Source organism: Zingiber officinale, chromosome 7A (assembly GCF_018446385.1).
Source record: "Zingiber officinale cultivar Zhangliang chromosome 7A, Zo_v1.1, whole genome shotgun sequence".
Taxonomy (NCBI): domain Eukaryota; kingdom Viridiplantae; phylum Streptophyta; class Magnoliopsida; order Zingiberales; family Zingiberaceae; genus Zingiber; species Zingiber officinale.
In genome coordinates, this window is record NC_055998.1 from 125285557 (window position 1) to 125305309 (window position 19753).

Here is a 19753-nt window from a genome sequence, read left to right on the forward strand (position 1 = left end):
CTCGTCGGTTATCCGCTCGGTTTTTATAGCCGGTCGGCGCGGCTCTACGGTTTAACGTCTGGGCTAGACGGCCTTCGAGGCTAACTCCTTACCAGGTCGAGCGACCTTGGCCTTCATATCCCGCGCTTGAACAATATTTATGCCCGGCCGAACAGCACGGGTCATTCGCTTGCGAATCTGATCGGTTGGGAGGCCTTCACTATTCGGGTGCTTGGCTCGGATAATCCATATGCCCCTTTTACCCAGCTTGGAGAACGTACTCCTGGCCGAACGGCTCAGGGTCTGCTTCGAGCATTTTGGCTCGGATAATTTATCTCCGTCCGGAAGGTACTGGGTCTTCGATCCTCGAGCGCTTGGCTCGACCCATTTACCTCCGGCTAAACGGCGCGGGGCCTTCGTTTCTTGCCAATGCCTTATATTTGTTCTCTTGATTCTTCATTTCTGCATTTCCAATATTAGTCGAAAAAAGTACACAGGATGATTTACAGTGGTACACCTTTCATCCTGCCCGGTAATGCTGGAGGTGGTTCGCGCTCCATGGCCTATCTAACTGCCGACCGTCCTCATCCTCCAAATAATACGCGCCCGAGCGGAGCTTTTCGATGATTTTGAAGGGACCTGCCCACGGAGCTTCAAGCTTGCCGACGTCGCCGACCGGCTTGACTTTCTTCCAGACAAGGTGGCCGACCTGGAATGATCAGGGGATGACGCGCCGGTTGTAGTTTTGCTTCATCCGTTGACGGTACGCCATCAGCCGAACGGATGCCTTGGCACGCTCTTCGTCGACCAAATCCAGCCCCATATTCCTTCGCTCGGCGTTGCCTTCATCATAACACTGGACCCGGATGGATTCAACACCGACCTCAACTGGAATGACCGCTTTACCGCCGTACACCAGATGAAAAGGTGTAACGCCCGTTCCTTCCTTAGGAGGAGTCCGCTCGGGGAGCTTTCCCTTTTCTGTCATCCCGCCTTGGCATTTCGTCTGAAGAAGAGCCTCTATCTTTTCGAGCTGGTGCGGCTTCAGGGGTGCAAAATAAGGCCCGAGGGAATGCGACGGTGGCTTGAGGTGCTTCCGCTCGGCCACCAGACGCAGATGTTGCTTGTTGCTCCGGCCGTTCGGCTGATGCTTTTTGTTTTTGCTCCATAAGTTTGGTGGCCCTCATCTCGACTAGAGCATCGAGTTCTTCTGTTGAAAGCGTCACCGTGTGTTGTCGTCCAGCCTCGTCCATTGTTCCTGTTCGAATGCAGGTGCGTTCCCACAGACGGCGCCAAGTTGATCCTGTTCGAACCAAGAGTCAACGAACGCTGGGGATGCGGTGCTTCCTGCTGGATCCTCGAGTGCTCCGGTGAACCTGCAGCAAAACCGAGCCGGGAGGGGTGTCCCGGCGACGGCCCTCCGACGCTCAAGTCAGGCAAGAAATAACAAGAAGGTGGCCTCAAGATGAAGATTTTTCATTATACCTCCGGTGAAGAAATGGAGGCCTTATATAGACCTCCTGAAGAAGCCGGGGCGCGCTAATCAAAGCGACCGCCTGCCTTTGACCATGCCCAGGTATGGGTCTGTCAGAAGGGCCATGCCCAGATATGGGTCTGTCAGGAAGATGTCCATGAGGCCATACTGCTACTGTATCAACCTTCCCATGATATGACGGCAAGGTCCTCCATCGTGCGATCTTGTGTACGGCCTAATCATCAGACATGCTTCTGCTGATATCCCATATCCCGAGCCGAGCGCATAGGCCGCTCGGCCCCCTTTGTACCCTCGCCCTTATCTTGGCCAAACGGACGACCCGCTCGGCCCTTCGGTTCCAGCCGAGCGGACTCCCGCTCGGCCCTTCGATCCTCCTGCCTTGGCGTCGGAAACCCAAGCCCCTGGATGGGTTATCTCTAGCTCCGCTCGGACCTGCTCAGCTACTCGACGTGGCCATTAACCACTTAGTCAGCCCTTCATCGGTTCTCAAGCTGAGACCCTTCAGGAAATGGGTCCCCCATTCTTACCGCCGGATCACAGAGCATGACTTAACTCTTACCTAGTTGTGTGTAATTGATTCTCAAGTGCAAAATTAGATAGCATCAGAGCATCTTATTCCTGTTTCAGCAGAAGAAAAACAACATTAAATTCCTTAAGGATTAATACATTGGTTGTAAAGTATAAAGAAGGATTATTCTAGAAAATTAGGATAAGGACAAGCGTGTTCTGATTACCGCATGCTCCCATCTCCCGTGTTCTAATTACCTCTTCTAACAGAACACCTGTGACAAAAGTCTTCCATGAGTTACAAGAAGACAATTCAGGTCAAACTTCAAATGATTAGGTATTCTATTATTGAGGTGAATATATGCTTGCTCTCTGTTTGCTTTAATGGGGATCCAACCAATGTCCCTCATTATCCTAAAAACCTGCAAAAGCACCATGGTTCAGCATATATTAGTTGATACTTTGATAGAATTTGAGATTAGATAAAAATTGGGAAATCATGTCACTGAAGCTTGAACATTAGAACACACGCTACCTGGCATGTAGAAAGTGATTAAAACATGATTGATAAATAAGGACCGTTTTGATTGCACAGAATAGAACAATAACAAATTCGATGAACTTGAGCTCACAAAGTTACAACATTTGTAATTACAAAATGACAAGGTTCTTGCGAATCAAGATTTGTAGAAAAGATATCACTGTTTGATTATCCTTCCAGCCAATACAATTGCTCACACAATTAGATTTTCCCTAAGCCTTTGGATTAGCATAAAGCAACGCATTGAATCGAACCTACCTCACGATGCCCGTGATTTAAAGCCCGAGGTAAGCTCAAAACTCAATGGAAACACATCGCATAGTAAATCTTCAATTCTTCACCCTAGATATCGAGAATCAAATGTAGCCAACAAGGTAGCCAAAACATGGTAATCAAGGAGACTCATCCAACAGCTCATCCTCAAAAATTTTGCAGGTAGAGTGTAATAAATGCTCAATTTCTTACAACAGAACGATTGGATATTTTCAACAAGTAACCTCACCTACTAAGACTAACACCTGAGCATGTTTTCTTTGCAAAGCAAGAGACATCAAAATTATGATATTTAACCATACGACTGAGGGCAAAATCCTGAAAGGCATGGTACAATAATCAGTATTTGGAATTAGGTAAAAGTGTCCAAACAATTAAAGTGCAGTAAGAATTTAAACAAGAAATAAACTTCTGCGGCACCAAAAAAGAAATATATATATATATATATATATATATAGGTGAACTTAGATTATTTATCATTTCTAAGTGTCTTCCAAATCCTTATAGTAGCATAATGGTAGAAAAAGAAGTAAATTCGATAAATATACCCAAAAAAAAGGTCAAATTGCTTAGATCCCTTGTTAAATCTTGGAAGGATAATGGAAAAATTTTTGCAAAATTCTGTGGAAAATGCGTTCCATTTCAAAAATTAGCTCAGAATATGTAACTTGCTCTTATTTTTGGGTAACTCAACTTCCATTCACTATGAAGCAACACACAGCTAAGCAAGCATGCAAAACCACGATTTTAACATAACCGCAAAAAAAACATCTAGATGGAGTTGCAATTTTGCCGCGCGAACGAGGATTGTGTAGCAAAATAAATATACTCTAAAAGGGGGCAGGAGATCCTGATCAAGCTACAATCCAGAGCGAGAACAGCAAGCGGCGACAAAAATCGTATACAAGGAATGAGGAGGTGACCTGGGCGACGTAGAGGAAAGAGATAGACCGAGGGTTGCGGCCGGCGGCGAGGGAGGAGGTCGCGGCTGGAAAGGCATAGGAGACGCTAGGGAAGATTCCTCAAATATGCTCTCGCGGAGAGAAGGGCGACAAGATCGAAGAAAGGAGCAAGCGTTACATGAGGAGAAGGGAAGATTCCTCTGGGTAGAGGGTGGGGTTAGTCGTAAATGGACTTTTGCTTCAAGAGAGAGGGAAAAAAACCTGTACCTTGACCTTGCGATGGATGTGGTTTGTTTGGTCAGATGCAACCATTCGATTCCGACGGGAACAAGAAAGCGAGCCATGGGAGGTGCTCACTTCGTTGTGGAGGAAGATCCAACAGGATGGAGTGAAGAGATTGTATGAGGAAAGGGAAAGAAAAATTACCTAGCTAGGTTTGTGAGCGCGAAGGGGAAAACAAGGCGCCGAAAACATTTGCGGAGAGAGGGAAAGTAAAACTGCGAGGGGAAATGACGAAACAAATAAAGTCAAAGACAACGGTTTATCAAAATCATTGTCGTAGCCCCTAAAAAAGTGATTCAAGACAACGGTTTTAGATAACCGTTGTAAAATGCGTTGTTGATTTTAAAAAAAATTGCTCAACGACAACGGTTTTCACAAAACTGTTGTCTTTTGTATTTTATGGGAGCTCAAAGACAACGGTTTTAGATAAAACCGTTGTCTTTTACCAAATTTACAACAGTTTCATCTGAAATCGTTGTCTTTGTGGTGTTGTTATTTAACATTTTTGTTGTAGTGGCCTCATTAATAACACAAGTTACAAAAAGACAAAAGAAGTGCACATATGGGTAATGAAAAATTCCCTGGACGATTACTGTACATCATCCCAGGTTGTATATCTTCCCTTACTCAACAACCTCTGATATTCTCTGTCACTTCATGTTGCAGGGGTTATGAGAGATGATATATAAATGGGGTCCTTTCCGCTGGCAAGGTACACATATTTTGATAGCAATCACGCATACACACATCTTACGACATTTTACTTACGCACATGCATTCTACTATTTTTCTTTCCGTTTGTCCGCTTAGGCATCATAATGACTTAAGTGTCAGAGGGCCTTCGCCAGTGACCTATTCCCTGATTTTTGGGCACTGACATCTTGTCTGCACTCTTGAGTGTATGTAGATTAGAGAAAGGTACTCGGAGCTCTTTTCCTCTTCTAGTTTGTCATCTTCTCTCCCTCACTAAGTCTTTGGCCAGTCAACTATATCACCACTTGCCCAGCGCATTATCTCTCCAATTTTTAGATGATCCTGTACAAAATCTGAGGAGATGGTGAGTTGGCGACGTGGCCCACTCGTTGACTTAATGAAGACTCCTTGCTGGTCCTGCAAGCATAGGGAACACTAGTACTGGACCGAGGAAGGGGTCTTGGCATTGGCACTCTGATGCTCATGTTAATTTTCCGGCGAAACAGAATACTGGAAAAGCTATAACTGGAGCGTGTAAAGAAATAAAGTTACGCATACCCCCACCGTGGAAGGGAACCCCCCCCCCCCCCCTTATAGGACCATTATAGCGTTTAGGCATGTCTCCCAAGGCACGAGCATACTTTCCCTTATGTCCTATGAAAAGATAGCTCAGAAAAGTGTCTTGCCACCATTCCTTAAGCAGTCATACCACTCCTTGACGTGACAGCCTGGAAGCTTCTGAAATATGATTCACCTGCTGTGTTGACAGCATCAACTCCCAAAAGGGTATACTTAGTCAGATTGGATATAACCAACCCAGAGTCGCTCAATCTTGCATGTGTCGTTCGGTTGCAAACTCGGCCTGCTCGGCCATGCATAGGTCCGCTCAGTTGTGCACTAGTTCATTTGATTGTATCTCCAGTCAACTCGGCCTCTTGTCTTCCCTGCTCGGTCGTGCATGGCCTGCTCGGTGATACAATATCCGCCCGGCCATAGGCTATCCGCTCGGCTATACACCTAGCCCGCTCGAATGTTTTCCCAAGTTCGCTCGGCTGAATCTGCTCGATTGGATTTAAGAACCATATTTGACTTTACCTTCCACGTTGACCCGTCCCTTTGACCTTGACATATCCTCAGTAGGGTACCAAGTCATTACCGGATCACAAGCCTTTCACTTAAGTCTAGTCGAAGGAGACTGTAAATCCGACTGATTGGACCATTAGTGTGCTTTGTCATTCGACTTTCTTGGTTTGGATCTGCCGCTCGACAGTCGAAGGCCCAGACTTTGTGGGCATCGCTCAGCTGATCTCGACCGAGCGAGTACGTAAGCCTAGAATTAAACTTGGTTGCTCGGCACAGGAGTCTCTAACATTGGGCGTGGCTAGCTAGGCTCACTTATAACACGGTCGTTCGGGCGTGTGAGTCTTTGACACTTGGCGTGGGGGCATGCCCACTTATAACACGATCGCTCGGAACGTAAGCCTTGAGCTCAAACCTGGCTGCTCGACATAAGAGTCTCTGACGCTTGGCGTGGCAAGCTAGGATCACTTATAACACAGTCACTCATGCGCATGAGTATTTGACACTTAGTGTGGGGGTATGCCCACTTATAACACGGTCACTCGGCACATGAGCCTTGAGTTCAAACCTGGCCGCTCGGCATAGGAGTCTCTGACACTGGGCGTAGCTAGCTAGGCTCACTTATAACATGGCCGCTTGGGCGCGTGAGTCTTTGACACTTGGAGTAGGGGCATGCCCACTTATAACACCACCGCTCGGCACGTAAGCCTTGAGTTCAAATCTGGTCGCTCAACACAAGAGTCTCTAACACTTGGCTTGGCTAGTTAGGCTCACTTATAACACGGTCACTCGGGCATGTGAGTCTTTGACACTTAGCGTGGGGGCATGCCCATTTATAACACGGCTGCTTGGCATGTGAGCCTTGAGTTTAAACCTAGCCGCTAGGCACAGGAGTCTCTAACACTTGGCGTGGCTAGTTAAGCGCACTTATAACATGGCCACTCTGGCGCATGAGTTTTTGACACTTGGCATGGGGGCATGCCCACTTATAACACGGCCGCTTGGCACGTGAGCCTTGAATTTAAACCTGGTCGCTCAGTACAGGAGTCTCTGACACTTAGCGTGGCTATCTAGGCTCACTTATAACACAGCTGCTCAGGCGCGTGAGTCTTTAACACTTGGCATGGGGGCATACCTACTTATAACACAGCTACTCAACACATGAGCCTTGAGTTTAAACCTTGTCGCTCGGCACAGGAGTCTTTAACACTGGTGTGGCTAGCTAGTCTAACTTATAACACGGTCGCTCTGGCGTGTGAGTCTTTGACACTTGGCATGGAGGCATGCCCACTTTTAACACGGCCGCTCGACACGTGAGTCTTGAGTTCAAACCTGACCACTCGCCACAGGAGTCTCTGACGCTTGGTGTGGCTAGCTAGGCTCACTTATAACACGACCGCTCGGTTGCATGTGTCTTTGACACTTGCCATGGGGGCATGCCCACTTATAACATGACTGCTCGGCACATGAGCCTTGAGTTTAAACCTGATCGCTCGGCACAAGAGTCTCTAACACTTGACTTGGCTAGCTAGGCTAACTTATAACACGGCCACTCGGGCACGTGAGTCTTTGGCACTTTACGTGGGGGCATACCCACTTATAACACGATCGTTCAGCATGTGAGCCTTGAGTTTAAACCTAACCGCTCGGCACAGGAGTCTCTGACGCTTGGCGTGGCTAGCTAGGCTCACTTATAACACAGTCGCTCGAGTGCATAAGTCTTTAACACTTGGCATAGAGGCATGCCCACTTATAACATGGCCTCTAGGAACGTGAACCTTGAGTTCAAACTTGGCCACTCGGCACAGGAGTCTCTGACACTGGGCGTGACTAGCTAGGCTCACTTATAACACGACCGCTTGGGCATGTGAGTTTTTGACACTTGGCATGGAGGCATGCCCACTTATAACACGACCACTCGGAACATGAGCCTTGAGTTTAAACCTGGCAACTAGGCACAGGAGTTTTTGACATTGGGTGTGGCTAGCTAGGCTCACTTATAACATGGTCGCTTGGGCACGTGAGTCTTTGACACTTGGCGTGGGGGCATGCCCATTAATAACACGGTCGCTCGGCACATAAGCCTTGAGTTTAAACCTGGCCACTCGGCACAGGAGTCTCTGACATTGGCGTGGCTAGCTAGGCTTACTTATAACATGACCGTTTGGGCACGTGAGTCTTTGACACTTGGCATAGGGGTATGCCCACTTATAACATGGTTGCTCAATACGTGAACCTTGAGTTTAAACCTGGCTGCTCAGCACAGGAGTCTCTGATGCTTGGCGTGGCTAGCTAGGCTCACTTATAACACGACCGCTTGGGCGTGTGAGTCTTTGACACTTGGCATGGGGGCATGCCCACCTAAAATATGGTCGCTCGGCATGTGAACCTTGAGTTTAAACCTGATCACTCGGCACAGGAGTCTCTGACACTTGGCGTGGTTAGCTAGGCTCACTTATAACACCGTCGCTCGAGCACGTGAGTCTTTGACACTTGGCGTGGGGGAATGCCCACTTATAATACGGTCGATTAGCACTTTGAGCCTTGAGTATTTTAGAGATTTCTCTCAAATCCCCTTGCATTCATTCAACAGATAATTCTATGAATTACATGAATTCAATTTCGCACTTACTATCCGATCCGATAGGGTTGTAAGTGGTTCGCGCTTCATGGTCACTTCAAATTCCTCCCGCTTTCGTCTTGTAGACAATGAGAGTCCAAGCTAAGCCCTCCTAATCAGTTAGCCTTAATTCCCATCTCGATTACAATATAACCATGGAAGTGACCTCTTCTGGCTCCACACAGACACTTGGCCAGATTTAGCCTAACTTCGAAGTTCTCCAATGTTCGACATATTTTCTCTCCACATGTTTGTCGATCTGATGCCAGTACACTTTGTTCATCGGGCTTTGGAAGGTGGCTCCTGAGCTTTTGTGCACGAACGGTACGAGTCTCCAATTGTCGGGAGTGCGACTTCCGTTCCCTATTGGAGTCTCCATCAATTGGGCCCCTTGCGATCAACTAATGTCGCCTGGGGCGACATTCCTTTTATTTTCTTACTCCCGCGTGGACATGCACGACCTTTCCGAAGATGCCCGAGCGAATCTATTTCCATGCCTCGATGGTGATCGCCTTCGGAATGCCTCGGCATGTACGCTTTTCCGGCTGCGCTGATCATCTGCTCAGCAATAGTGTTGACACTTGGGTGTTGGAGATCGGTGTCGAACACCTCACTGAGAGGGGTGATGCGGTGGGGAATTGAAGATGTAGCAGTCCCTCGTATTGTGAGTCATCATTTTGTGCAACGAGTAGAACATAGGAGTCCACTGCCAAGGCTCTTTGACCTTCTTCCACTTGGCCTCTACATGTTGCACAACATGCACTTGGTGCTCCATATGCTAATACATCGTATCCGATCGGGGTCCCTTCGGGGGCGGATTATTATGTGCCGCTTGGCGATCCTAAGTAACAGTCGGCTCGACAGTCGCATCTCTCTTCCGAGCTACCTGCGCCTCCTCGACGTTGATGAACTTTGTTGCTCATCTGAGCAACTCATCGAAGTCCTTTGGGGGCTCCATGATGAGCGAGTGAAAAAATTCACCCTCCGTGAATCCTTGAGAGAATGCGCTCTGCAGCACTTCCTGGGTAGCCAATAGGAGACCTCCATAGCCACCTGATTGAACCTCTTAATATAGGTCCTGAGCAGCTCCTTGGTCCCTTGCTTGACTGCGAAGAGGTTTACTTCCGTCTTTTGGTAATGACGGCTGCTAGCAAAGTGCTAAGTGAATACCGCTCGGAAGTCTTTGAAGCCGCGAATGGAACCGATCGACAATAGCTTGAACCACCTATGCGCCGACCCTGAAAGAGTGGTAAGGAAGACTCAGCACTTAACTCCGTCCGAGTATTGGTGGAGAGTGGATACAGTGTCGAACTTGAGCAAATGGTCCTCTTAGTCAGTTGACCCATTATACTTCTCGATCGTCGACGGTCTGAAGTTCGATGGCAACTCGTCAGTGTGAATTGCTTGACAGAATTGTCGATTGACCCATTCGGGAGAGTCGTGGAGCTAGGGGCCTTGCCCTTTCGGTTATCCCGAGCGGGTATGTCTTCGCTAGATGATCCTTGCGTCCTTTTCGCTCAGCCTTGTCCCTCTATAGGAGTGTGTAACAGTGCTCGATGGTAGGGGATCGACACCCATTGGTCGGCTACATGGTCGTCAATCGGGCGGGTTGTCTGCTCGGGACCCATGGTCAGGTGGCAGACCTGGCTCTGATGCTGCTGGGTCCTTGGACACTCGGTCATCACCCGCCGCTTCTTACTACTGCTGAAACATTCTTGCCGCTCGGACCTGTATCAACATTTCCAAATCCTCTTTATGTTAGTGTTATCATTGTGTGTCGTCCAGTGTCCTCCATCTTCTCGTTTTAGATGCAAGTTACGTTCCCACAGATGGTGTCAATATGATCCTGTCCAAAATCTGAGGAGATAGTGAGCTGGCGACGTGGCCCACTCGTTGACTCAATGAAGGCTCCTCGTTGGTCCTGCAAGCACGGGGAACGTCAGTGTCTGGCCGGGGAAGGGGTCCCCCACGTTGGCCCTCTGATGCTCAAGTCAGTTTTCCGGCGAAACAGAATAGTGGAAAAGCTAAAACTGAAGCATGTAAGGAAATGAAGTTACGAATACCCCCGCCGTGGAAGGGAACCCCCCTTTTATAGGGTCATTGTAGCATTTAGGCACGCCTCCCAAGGCACGGACACACTTCCCATATGTCCTATGAAAAGACAGCTTAGAAAAATATCCTGCCACCATTCCTTAAGCAGCTATACCACTCCTTGACGTGACAGTCTGTAAGCTTCTGAAGTATGATTCACATGCTTTGTGTCGGCGGCATCAACTCCCAAAAAGATGTACTTAGTTATATTGTACATAACCAACTCGGAGCCTCTCAATCTTGCACGTGTTGCTCGGCCGCAAACTCGGTCTGCTCGGTCATGCACAGGTCCGCTCGACTGTGTACTGGTCCGTTCGACCGTATCTCTAGTCTGCTCGGCCTCTTGTCTTCCTTGCTCGGTCGTGCATGGCCCGCTCGGCGATATAATATCGCCTAGCCATAAGCTATCTGTAGGACCGATGCGGCCGGGTAGAAGGGGGGGTTGAATAGCCCTGAAAAATCAAACACAACCCTTTCTCGTACGATTAAGCTAACACATAAAAAATAGATTAAACAGAAAATAAAGCATAAAAACGAGGCACCGAATTTGATTTGGTTACAACCGGGGAGGTTGTTAATCCAAGGATGAAGATCGCACTGAGAGCTCCTTCAGGCGGAGAAGCCTCGTTTACAGCAGTGTAAGCACAGAAAGACAGAAGCTAATCTAAATAATGGAAGCACACAAGTGTTGTTTACAATTTCTGAACTGATGAAGAGCTTCTGGACCAAGGCTATATTTATAGCCTTGGTGGCGCCCTGAGGGTTCCGGCTCGGGGATAAAGTTTTATCCCCAACGCTCGATCAATAATCGCGATCTTGGTCAAAATCGGTCCGGCGCGGAAGATTCCGCGCCTGGATCCGGCGCCCGGACAGCTCGGCGCTCGGATTGGTTCGGCGCCCGGAGCAAAAAGTCATTGCGGTTGACTTTTGTCCGGACCACTTCTCGTTAAGTCCCGTCTCGGTCCGGGTCTTCTGCTCCGGATCCGCTTGATTGGGTGATCTCGACATTCGGAATAGGGCTCACCGAACCCATCTTCCGGTCTTCTCGGGCGTGCTTCCCTCCGCTCGGAATTGCCGCGTGTCCCTTCTCGTCCACCAGCGTACTCATCCGCAGACTTTCCCTCGATCGCACCCGTGCCGACCTTTGCGCTTCTGCGTCTCTTGCTCCCCCGAGCAATCTTCCGCCCGGCCAGACTCGGAACCATCGCGCACTTCCTTCTCGTCCGGCGGTGTACTCCGCCGCGCCTCGTCCCTCGGACGCACCACATGTCGTCCTTCTAGCTGCGTCTTCCGCTCGAGTACCTGTGCTCCTAAGCTCCTGCACACTTAGACACAAGGTTAGAAAACAACAGAACCTAACTTAACTTGTTGATCACACCAAAACCAACCTTGGGGTTCCAACAATCTCCCCCTTTTTGGTGTGATCAACCCAAGTTAAGCTAGGGTTAACTAGACAAAAAATAAACTAACTAAATTTACAATTTAGTGCACAAAGATAGAAAAAAAATAGTTTTAGGCTACCTCCCCCTAGACTTATACTTATCCTTCTCCCCCTTTGATCACAAAAAAAATGGGGTTCCAAAAAAAATCTAAGGGTTAAAGACTTAGAAAATTTTGAAAAGCTACCTTAAAAAAAATTTCTAAGTCAAAAGATTCTAAGTTAGAAAAAGAATTTTGCAATCAATAACACTTAATTAAATATTTTGAAAAATATTTTTGAATCAATAAAAGCAGAAAAAAACTCTAAGTAAAATTTTAACTTAGGAAAAAATAATTTTTGAAAATTTTTCTAAACACTCTAAGTAAAAATTATTTTTGAAAATAGAATTTAAAAAAATTAATTATTTAAAAAAATTTATGTCAAAATTTTGAAACATGTTTGAATAACTTTTTAAAGCATTAAATAATTCTAGTATTAATGCTTTATTAATTAAACATTTATTTCAATATTTGGCTTCCAAGCAGTGGCGAGGCATTAGGCCTTCTTGGTTATTGGAGCAACAACCACTTTCTATTCAAAGCCCATAAAGAAATTTTTGTTTAATTTTCTCACTTAAAGCGCTAACTTTGATTTTAAAATTTACACTAAGCAAGATTTAGGAACCCAATAAAGGTTCCAACCTACTAGATTAACTAAAAATTTCTTAGGGACATATTTTCTAGAGATATTTTTAATTTGTCCCTGGTGATATCTATAATACCAATTCAAATTATTGAACCTTCTAAAATTGGTTTTAGATGAGCAAGCAGAGTTTTTCAAGTTTTCTACTTGAATTTTTAAATTTTGAATTTCTAATTTTAATTTTTCATTTTCTAAATTTGATTTATCTAGCATTTCTAACGGACAAGATGTAGCTAATATTGCTTTTAAATCTTTATTTTCATTTTCTAATTTGCAGCAATCTTTTGTTAAAATTTTAATGAATTTAAACATTTTATCAGGAGGAAGAGATCGTACCTCACTTACCTTGTCGATCTCGTTGTCGGTTTCTCCCCCTGAACTGCTGCTCTCTTCGGATGTGGCTCCCCCTTCATCGATGCTTTCGATGCTCATTTCGGAAGAGCTTAACTCGCAGTCGTCGTCTTGATGACTCGCCATTAACGCGAGCCCGGAGAACTCCTCGACTTCCGATTCCGACGACGTATCGTCCCACGTCACTTTTAGGGCCTTGCGCTTTTGGATAGGCTTCTTACCCTTGTCCTTCCCTTTGTTCTTCAGTTTAGGGCAATTGTCCTTGACGTGCCCTTCTTCATCGCAATGGTAGCAACGGATGTTTCTTTTCTTTCTTCCCTGCGGATGGTTAGATTTCCTAGATTTACAAATATTTTTAAATCGTCTTACCATCATTACCATTTCCTCGTCGTCGAGAGAAGATTCTGACTCAGGTTCGTCTCTCGAAGCTTTAAGAGCGACATTATTCTTGGGCTCCTTCGGACCTGCACATCTTGACTCATGCACTTCAAAAGTTGAAAAGAATTCGTCTAATGAAATTTTTTCTAGATCTTTTGAAATGTAAAAGGCATCTACTAGTGATGCCCATTTTGAGTTTCTAGGAAAGGAATTTAGGGCATACCTTAGCGAATCTCGGTTACTTACCTCTTCTCCGAGATTCGTAAGTCTAGTGATGAGTTCCTGAATCCTCGAGTGTAGATGTGCAATTGTTTCACCTTCTTCAAATCGGAGGTTTGTAAGCTGGTTACGAAGTAAATCCCGTCTTGCAAGTTTGGCTTCGGATGTTCCTTCGTGTAACTCCAGGAATTTCTCCCAAAGCTCCTTTGCCGAGTTGTAGGTACCGACTCGATTGACTTCTTGTGTTGGAAGTACACTTAGCAGATGGAATTCTGCTTTCTTGTTTGCCACGTGGTCAGCCTGCTCCTTCTTTGACCATTGATTTCTTGCTTTGCCCTCTGGTGCTTCATAGCCAAATTCCATTGTTAGTAATAAATCATAATCTGTTTCAAGAAATACCTCCATTCGATTTTTCCAGCTAGCGAAGTCCCCTTCGAATTTTGGTGCGTGGATGTTGGATCCGGCCATCTTGTTGCTTCGTTCGGTAGTTCTCCTGAAGCGCCTCGCCTCGATACCACTTGTAGGACCGATGCGGTAGGGTAGAAGGGGTTGAATAGCCCTGAAAAATCAAACACAACCCTTCTCGTACGATTAAGCTAACACATAAAAATAGATTAAGCAGAAAATAAAGCATAAAAACGAGGCACCGAATTTGACTTGGTTACAATCGGGAGGTTGTTAATCCAAGGATGAAGATCGCACTAAGAGCTCCTTCAGGCGGAGAAGCCAAAGAAAGAAGCTAATCTAAGCGGTGGAAGCACACAAGTGTTGTTTACAATTTCTGAATGAGCTTCGGACCAAGGCTATATTTATAGCCTTGGTGGGCGCCTGGAAGGGTTCCGGGCTAGGGAGATAAATTTTATCCCCAACGCTCAAATCACGTAAATCGTGATCTTGGTCAAAATCAGGTCCGGGTTCCGGCGCCCCGGAGCAAAAAGTCAAATGCGGTTGACTTTTGTCCGGACCACTTCTCCGTTAAGTCCCCGTCTCGGTCTTCTGCTCCGGATCCGCTTGATTGGTGATCTCGACATCCAATAGGGCTCACCCGAACCCATCTTCCGGTCTTCTCGAGCGTGCTTCCTCCCGCTTCTCGTCCCTCGGAATTGCCGCGTGTCCCTTCTCGTCCACCAGCGTACTCATCCGCAGACTTCGTCCCTCGATCGCACCCCGTGCCGACCTTCGCGCTAGCTGCGTCTCTTGCTCCCTGAGCAATCTTCCGCTCCGGCTTTCGTACCTCGGAACCATCGCGCGCACTTCCTTCTCGTCCGCCGGTGTACTCTTCCGCAGCGCCTCGTCCCTCGGACGCACCGCGTGCCGTCCTTCTCGCTAGCTGCGTCTTCCGCTCGAGTACCTGTGCTCCTAAGCTCCTGCACACTTAGACACAAGGTTAGAAAACAACAGAACCTAACTTAACTTGTTGATCACACCAAAACCAACCTTGGGGTTCCAACACTATCTGCTCGGCTGTACACTTGATCTGCTCGGATGTTTTCCCAAGTTCGCTCGGTCGGATCCGCTCAATCTGTTTTAGGAACCATGCTTGACTTTATCTTCTATGTTGACTCATCCCTTTAACCTCGATATATCCCCGGTAGGATCCCAGGTCATTATCTGATCATCAGACATGATCAATTAGCTTGGCTTATTTGCTTAAGTAGGATTATAAGCCAGTTGAATCAAATTTTATGTTATTTAAATTTATTTGATAAAATAATTGAGTTAATTTTTTTAATTTGAATTGGACTTGAGTTTATTTTACTTATGTATTATCGAATTAGTAATTTAAACCTGTTTGATTATTTAAAATTTCTATTAACTTGTTTGTTTCATTATAATAGAAATGTGTTTTTAGAATTTTAAAATTTGAATACTGAAATGTATAAAATGCCGTTCATTCACGCTACCTTTCCGCTTTATAACACAATAAAAAACAATCAAATTAAGATTTATTATTAAGCTTTGTTTAAACTTATCCTTGCCAACCGTCTTTCTCGCATTCATTCTTTTGTTTTCACTTTTTTTTTAAAAAAAATAATAATTTATTTTTCAGTTGGTGGCGCTGCCTGTACCGCGGGCGACTGTACCGTTTGCTCCGATTAATTGATCAGCTTTTTGCTGAGATTGCTGAGCGTCGGCGGCTGTCTTTCCGGAGTGAGCATCCTTGATCTCTTGCCCATCTGTTTTCCCGGATTGATCAGTTTTTTGCTGAGATTTCTGAGCGTCGGCGGCTGTCGTTCCGGAGTGAGCATCCTTGATCTCTTGCCCATCTGTTTGCCCTGATCGATCAGTTTTTTGCTGAGATTTCTGAGCGTCGGCGCCTGTCTTTCCGGAGTGAGCATCCTTGATCTCTTGCCCATCTGTTTTCCCGGATTGATCAGTTTTTTTCTGAGATTTCTGAGCGTCGGCGGCTGTCTTTCCGGAGTGAGCATCCTTGATCTCTTGCCCATTTGTTTTCCCGGATTGATCAGTTTTTTGCTGAGATTCCTGAGCGTCGGCGGCTGTCTTTCCGGAGTGAGCATTTATGACCTCTTGCCCATCTGTTTTCCCTGATTGATCAGTTTTTTGCTGAGATTTCTGAGCTTCGGCCGCTGTCGTTCCGGAGTGAGCATCCTTGATCTCTTTCCCATCTGTTTGCCCTGATCGATCAGTTTTTTGCTGAGATTCCTGAGCTTTGGCGGCTGGCGTTCCGGACTGAGCTTCCTGGATCTCTTGCACCAGTCGCTTCGCCACCTTCGCGAACTCGTCGAAATCAGCAACGTCAAGCGACATCGACGAGCCCTCCTTGAAGAACTTTTGCCCATGGAATCCGCTTCGAATTTCCCTCATCTTCTTGTAGCTCTCTCTGGCTCGTTCTTCATCGTTCATCATTGTGTAGATCACCGCCTAGAAATTATAGAACACGGCCAGTACTTAAAAAACATGAAATCGGATCCGTGTATAATCAATTGATCGGCTTTGTTCCTCACCTGATATAAATGAACTCGAGCATCTGCAGAAGAAATGTCGTCTGCTTTCATGCATGGGTAATTCAGAGCCTTTTGGTAGTTTCCCTTGCAAAATTGCAGGAGAAGAGTTACTACTGAGTACTGACTAACGTTGGCGGAGCATTTGGAGTATCTATCCTATATCTCAGTTATCCTATTTAAAAATTTTATCTTACATTTTTAATAAATTAATTAAAAAATTATTTCAACTATCTTATTTATTCCTGAATTTTAAATTTATAAGTGTTCTTCTCTAAATTTAGAAAATAAATTTCATTCCCTAAACATCATATAAAAAAAGATAATAGAAAAATTAATATATGATATAATGAAAAAAATATAAATTTTGTATCCTAAATTATATATTTTTGATAAAAAAAACTGAATGCTCTTATACCTACATGTATGATTGGAATGACCTGAGAGTAGGACTGTAAATAAATTCATTTCCTAATCATTATTGAGAAGAGAGAAAATAGAAAAATTAATATATGATATAGTAAAAAATGAATATAAATTTTTTATCCTAAATTATATATTTTAGATAAACAAATTGATATGAATACTCTTATACATACATATGTGTGATTAGAATGACCTGAAAACTGTAAACGAATCAAATTGAACTTTTAAAAATTTTAATATTTGAGTTAGAGTTCGAATTCGAAAAGAGATATTTGAAACTTGATTTGAAGCTCGAATTGTTATTTTTTGTGGCTCGAGTTCGATTCCATATAAAGCTCAAGTTCGAGCTGGATTCGAAACTTTCAAACTCAATCTTAAGCTTTTTCGAGCCACTGGTAGATCATGCTTCAAAATGAAAAGGCTAGGTTTGAAAGTCGAAAAATAATTTGCTCAAATTTAAAAATTTCGAGTTAATATTTTTTTGAACCGGTTTAAAAAATTCACGAGCCGGGTCAATTCGTTTAGAGCCCTACCTGAGAGCGTTTAATTATACCTGGTAAATGTTCATTTCGACCAGTAAGAGCTCGAGCTCATGGATCTCGTGCGTGTGCTCGGCCTTTTGTCTCTTTAGGGCGTCTTCGAGCAATTCGATTGCTTCCTTCTCTTTTCCGCTAATCTCTACGACTCCGACGCATGCCTGCGCGCCGTCAACTCATTTATATCTAGTATTCTCAGCTGAAGATGAACAAGAAAGTTGAATGGGAAAATAGCGAACGTATAATTTGGCGAAGTCGATTTGGGGCATGTGGATCTCGCGGCGCATGTCATCGACGGCGGCCTTCAGCTTGGCTTCGTCGTGAATGGCGTCGTGGCAGAGCTTGAACCGCTGCATCGCCTTGTCGCCGCCTTGCAGCATGGCTATCGACATGGACCGGGTGAGGGGCCGTGCCGGCCTCCGCGTCTTCTTCTTCTGCTGCCACACCAGCAACAGGCTCACCGACGTGAAGATGAGCGTGCCTGTCGCCGAGCTTTCTAGCACGTGCAGACAAGCGCCGCCCACGGCCCGCGCCGTCGTCGCCATCCACCCCCACATCCGCGTGCTCCCCGCCGTTGCGGCGGGCTGCAGCGGCAGGGCGGGGGTTGCGGCGGCTTGATCGATGGGGGAGATTAAGATTTCGGTGGCCATGATCGATGGACACGGAGCAGATTGGAATCATATATATCGGCGGGCGGTGGCGTTGATTAACCATACAAGCTAAGGCATGGATGAATGCCTTGCTTAGGACAGCAGAAAAGGTTGAGTGGTAAGATCATAGAGGTATTTTGTGAGAGGAGAGCGACGTATCAAAACAAACCGTTGTTCTTATAGACATGCACAAGAAAATTGATATGCTTCGGCAATTGGCATTCATCCAAATAGTTGAGCACCATTCTCATAAAGGAATAAGATTTTAGAGTTGCCGTGGCCTTTGGCAATATTGCCCGAATCAAATTGATTGGACGAGAGCATAAGCAGAGCACCCTTTAAATTTGCTACAGAAGTGAAGAGCATCTAGCCAGCTTCGTCACCTAAATAACAATGGTAATATAAAATAAACCACGATGCAAAGGTAACAAGCGAAAAATAATTGAATAAATGACCACGGGATGGATGTTTAAATAATAATAAGAATCGACAAGCTCCCGTTGTATTGAGTAAAATTCTAAACAACTCTGCTGAACATTTGAAACTTTTTGTGGTATCTCAATGACTAAACTATCATGGAAAGTGATTTGCCGCAGTCCCCGCCTTTGGTGGCCTCTGTAAGTCTGCCTTCACGGGTCCGTGCCACACTGCCAACAGACGTGACCTGAAGACTCGGAAAGTTCTCATGGACTTTGAAAAATAAAGGATTGAGAATAATCCCTTTGGGTGAAGTACTTTGAAGGTGAAGGATTAGAAATAACATGTGAATTTAATAGTGCATGGACTCAGAAGTGTATGGACTTGAAAGTGCATAAACTCAAAAGTACAAAGACTCCTAAATATAAGAATTGAGAACTTCCTGAAGCAATCTAGTAGCTAGGGTATCTTCTTGAATGAATCCCTTCTAATTCTTACTCTCCATAGACATAGGAGCATCCTCAGTAGGGAACACCCATAGCTCGTCATCCAAGCCAGTAAGAACATCTTCGTGGGAATATCTCCATGAGTGCTCTCCCTTCCAATTATTTTACTTTATTATTTCTTTTTATATCCCTCTAACTAGCATCTCCCCTTATCAGATTAGTCATTCTCTCCCCCCACTCTTTGAGTTTGAAGTCCAATCCATCAAAAAGGATGTCAGCAGTCAGGTCGCGAGCGCCATCCTTGAAGGGGACTTCCCTTGCAATTCAACTCCCTCATCTACTTTGCTTCCTCATCTCTATTGGATCTTCTTGGGGCTACATCTCCCTAGCCAGCCTTGTGGCAAGTTTGAGAATATCGTAGAAGCCATTGGGTAGCGATAGTCGACTAGCTCGAAGGTCAACCACGAGATAGACATTTGCCAAACCAGTTGTATTTGTCTACCCTCAGCACATTAGAGTCAGAAGATGTCAGAAAAGAATCATATATTGGATAACAGGCACCACCTTACACCTGTCAGATACATTTGATCTGGTCTCCCGCACATAGTAATCCAATAACATTATGGTGAATCCCTGACAAGAAGCAATGCTCATCCCCTTTTCTTGAAGTCATCCCCCGTTAATACTACAAGATGGTGGTTGGCTCAAATGTCTATGCATGCTGATGTGGATTTATCTTAAGGATTCTAGAGAAATTAGGGGAGGAGAAGAGGGCATTTTGA

At 45.4% G+C, this 19753-nt stretch overlaps 1 protein-coding gene across 1 annotated transcript; it reads right to left on the reverse strand.

Moving 5' to 3' along the window:
- Positions 1-15457: 15457 nt before the first annotated feature.
- LOC122002393 lies at positions 15458-18140 on the reverse strand. Its single transcript, XM_042557545.1, has 4 exons — positions 17698-18140; positions 17476-17619; positions 16500-16583; positions 15458-16416 (listed from the first exon to the last, which is right to left on the reverse strand). Exons 1-4 carry the CDS (start codon positions 18106-18108, stop codon positions 15580-15582), a joined length of 1476 nt encoding a protein of 491 aa, XP_042413479.1. The 5' UTR covers positions 18109-18140; the 3' UTR covers positions 15458-15579.
- Between the last annotated feature and the right edge of the window lie 1613 nt (positions 18141-19753).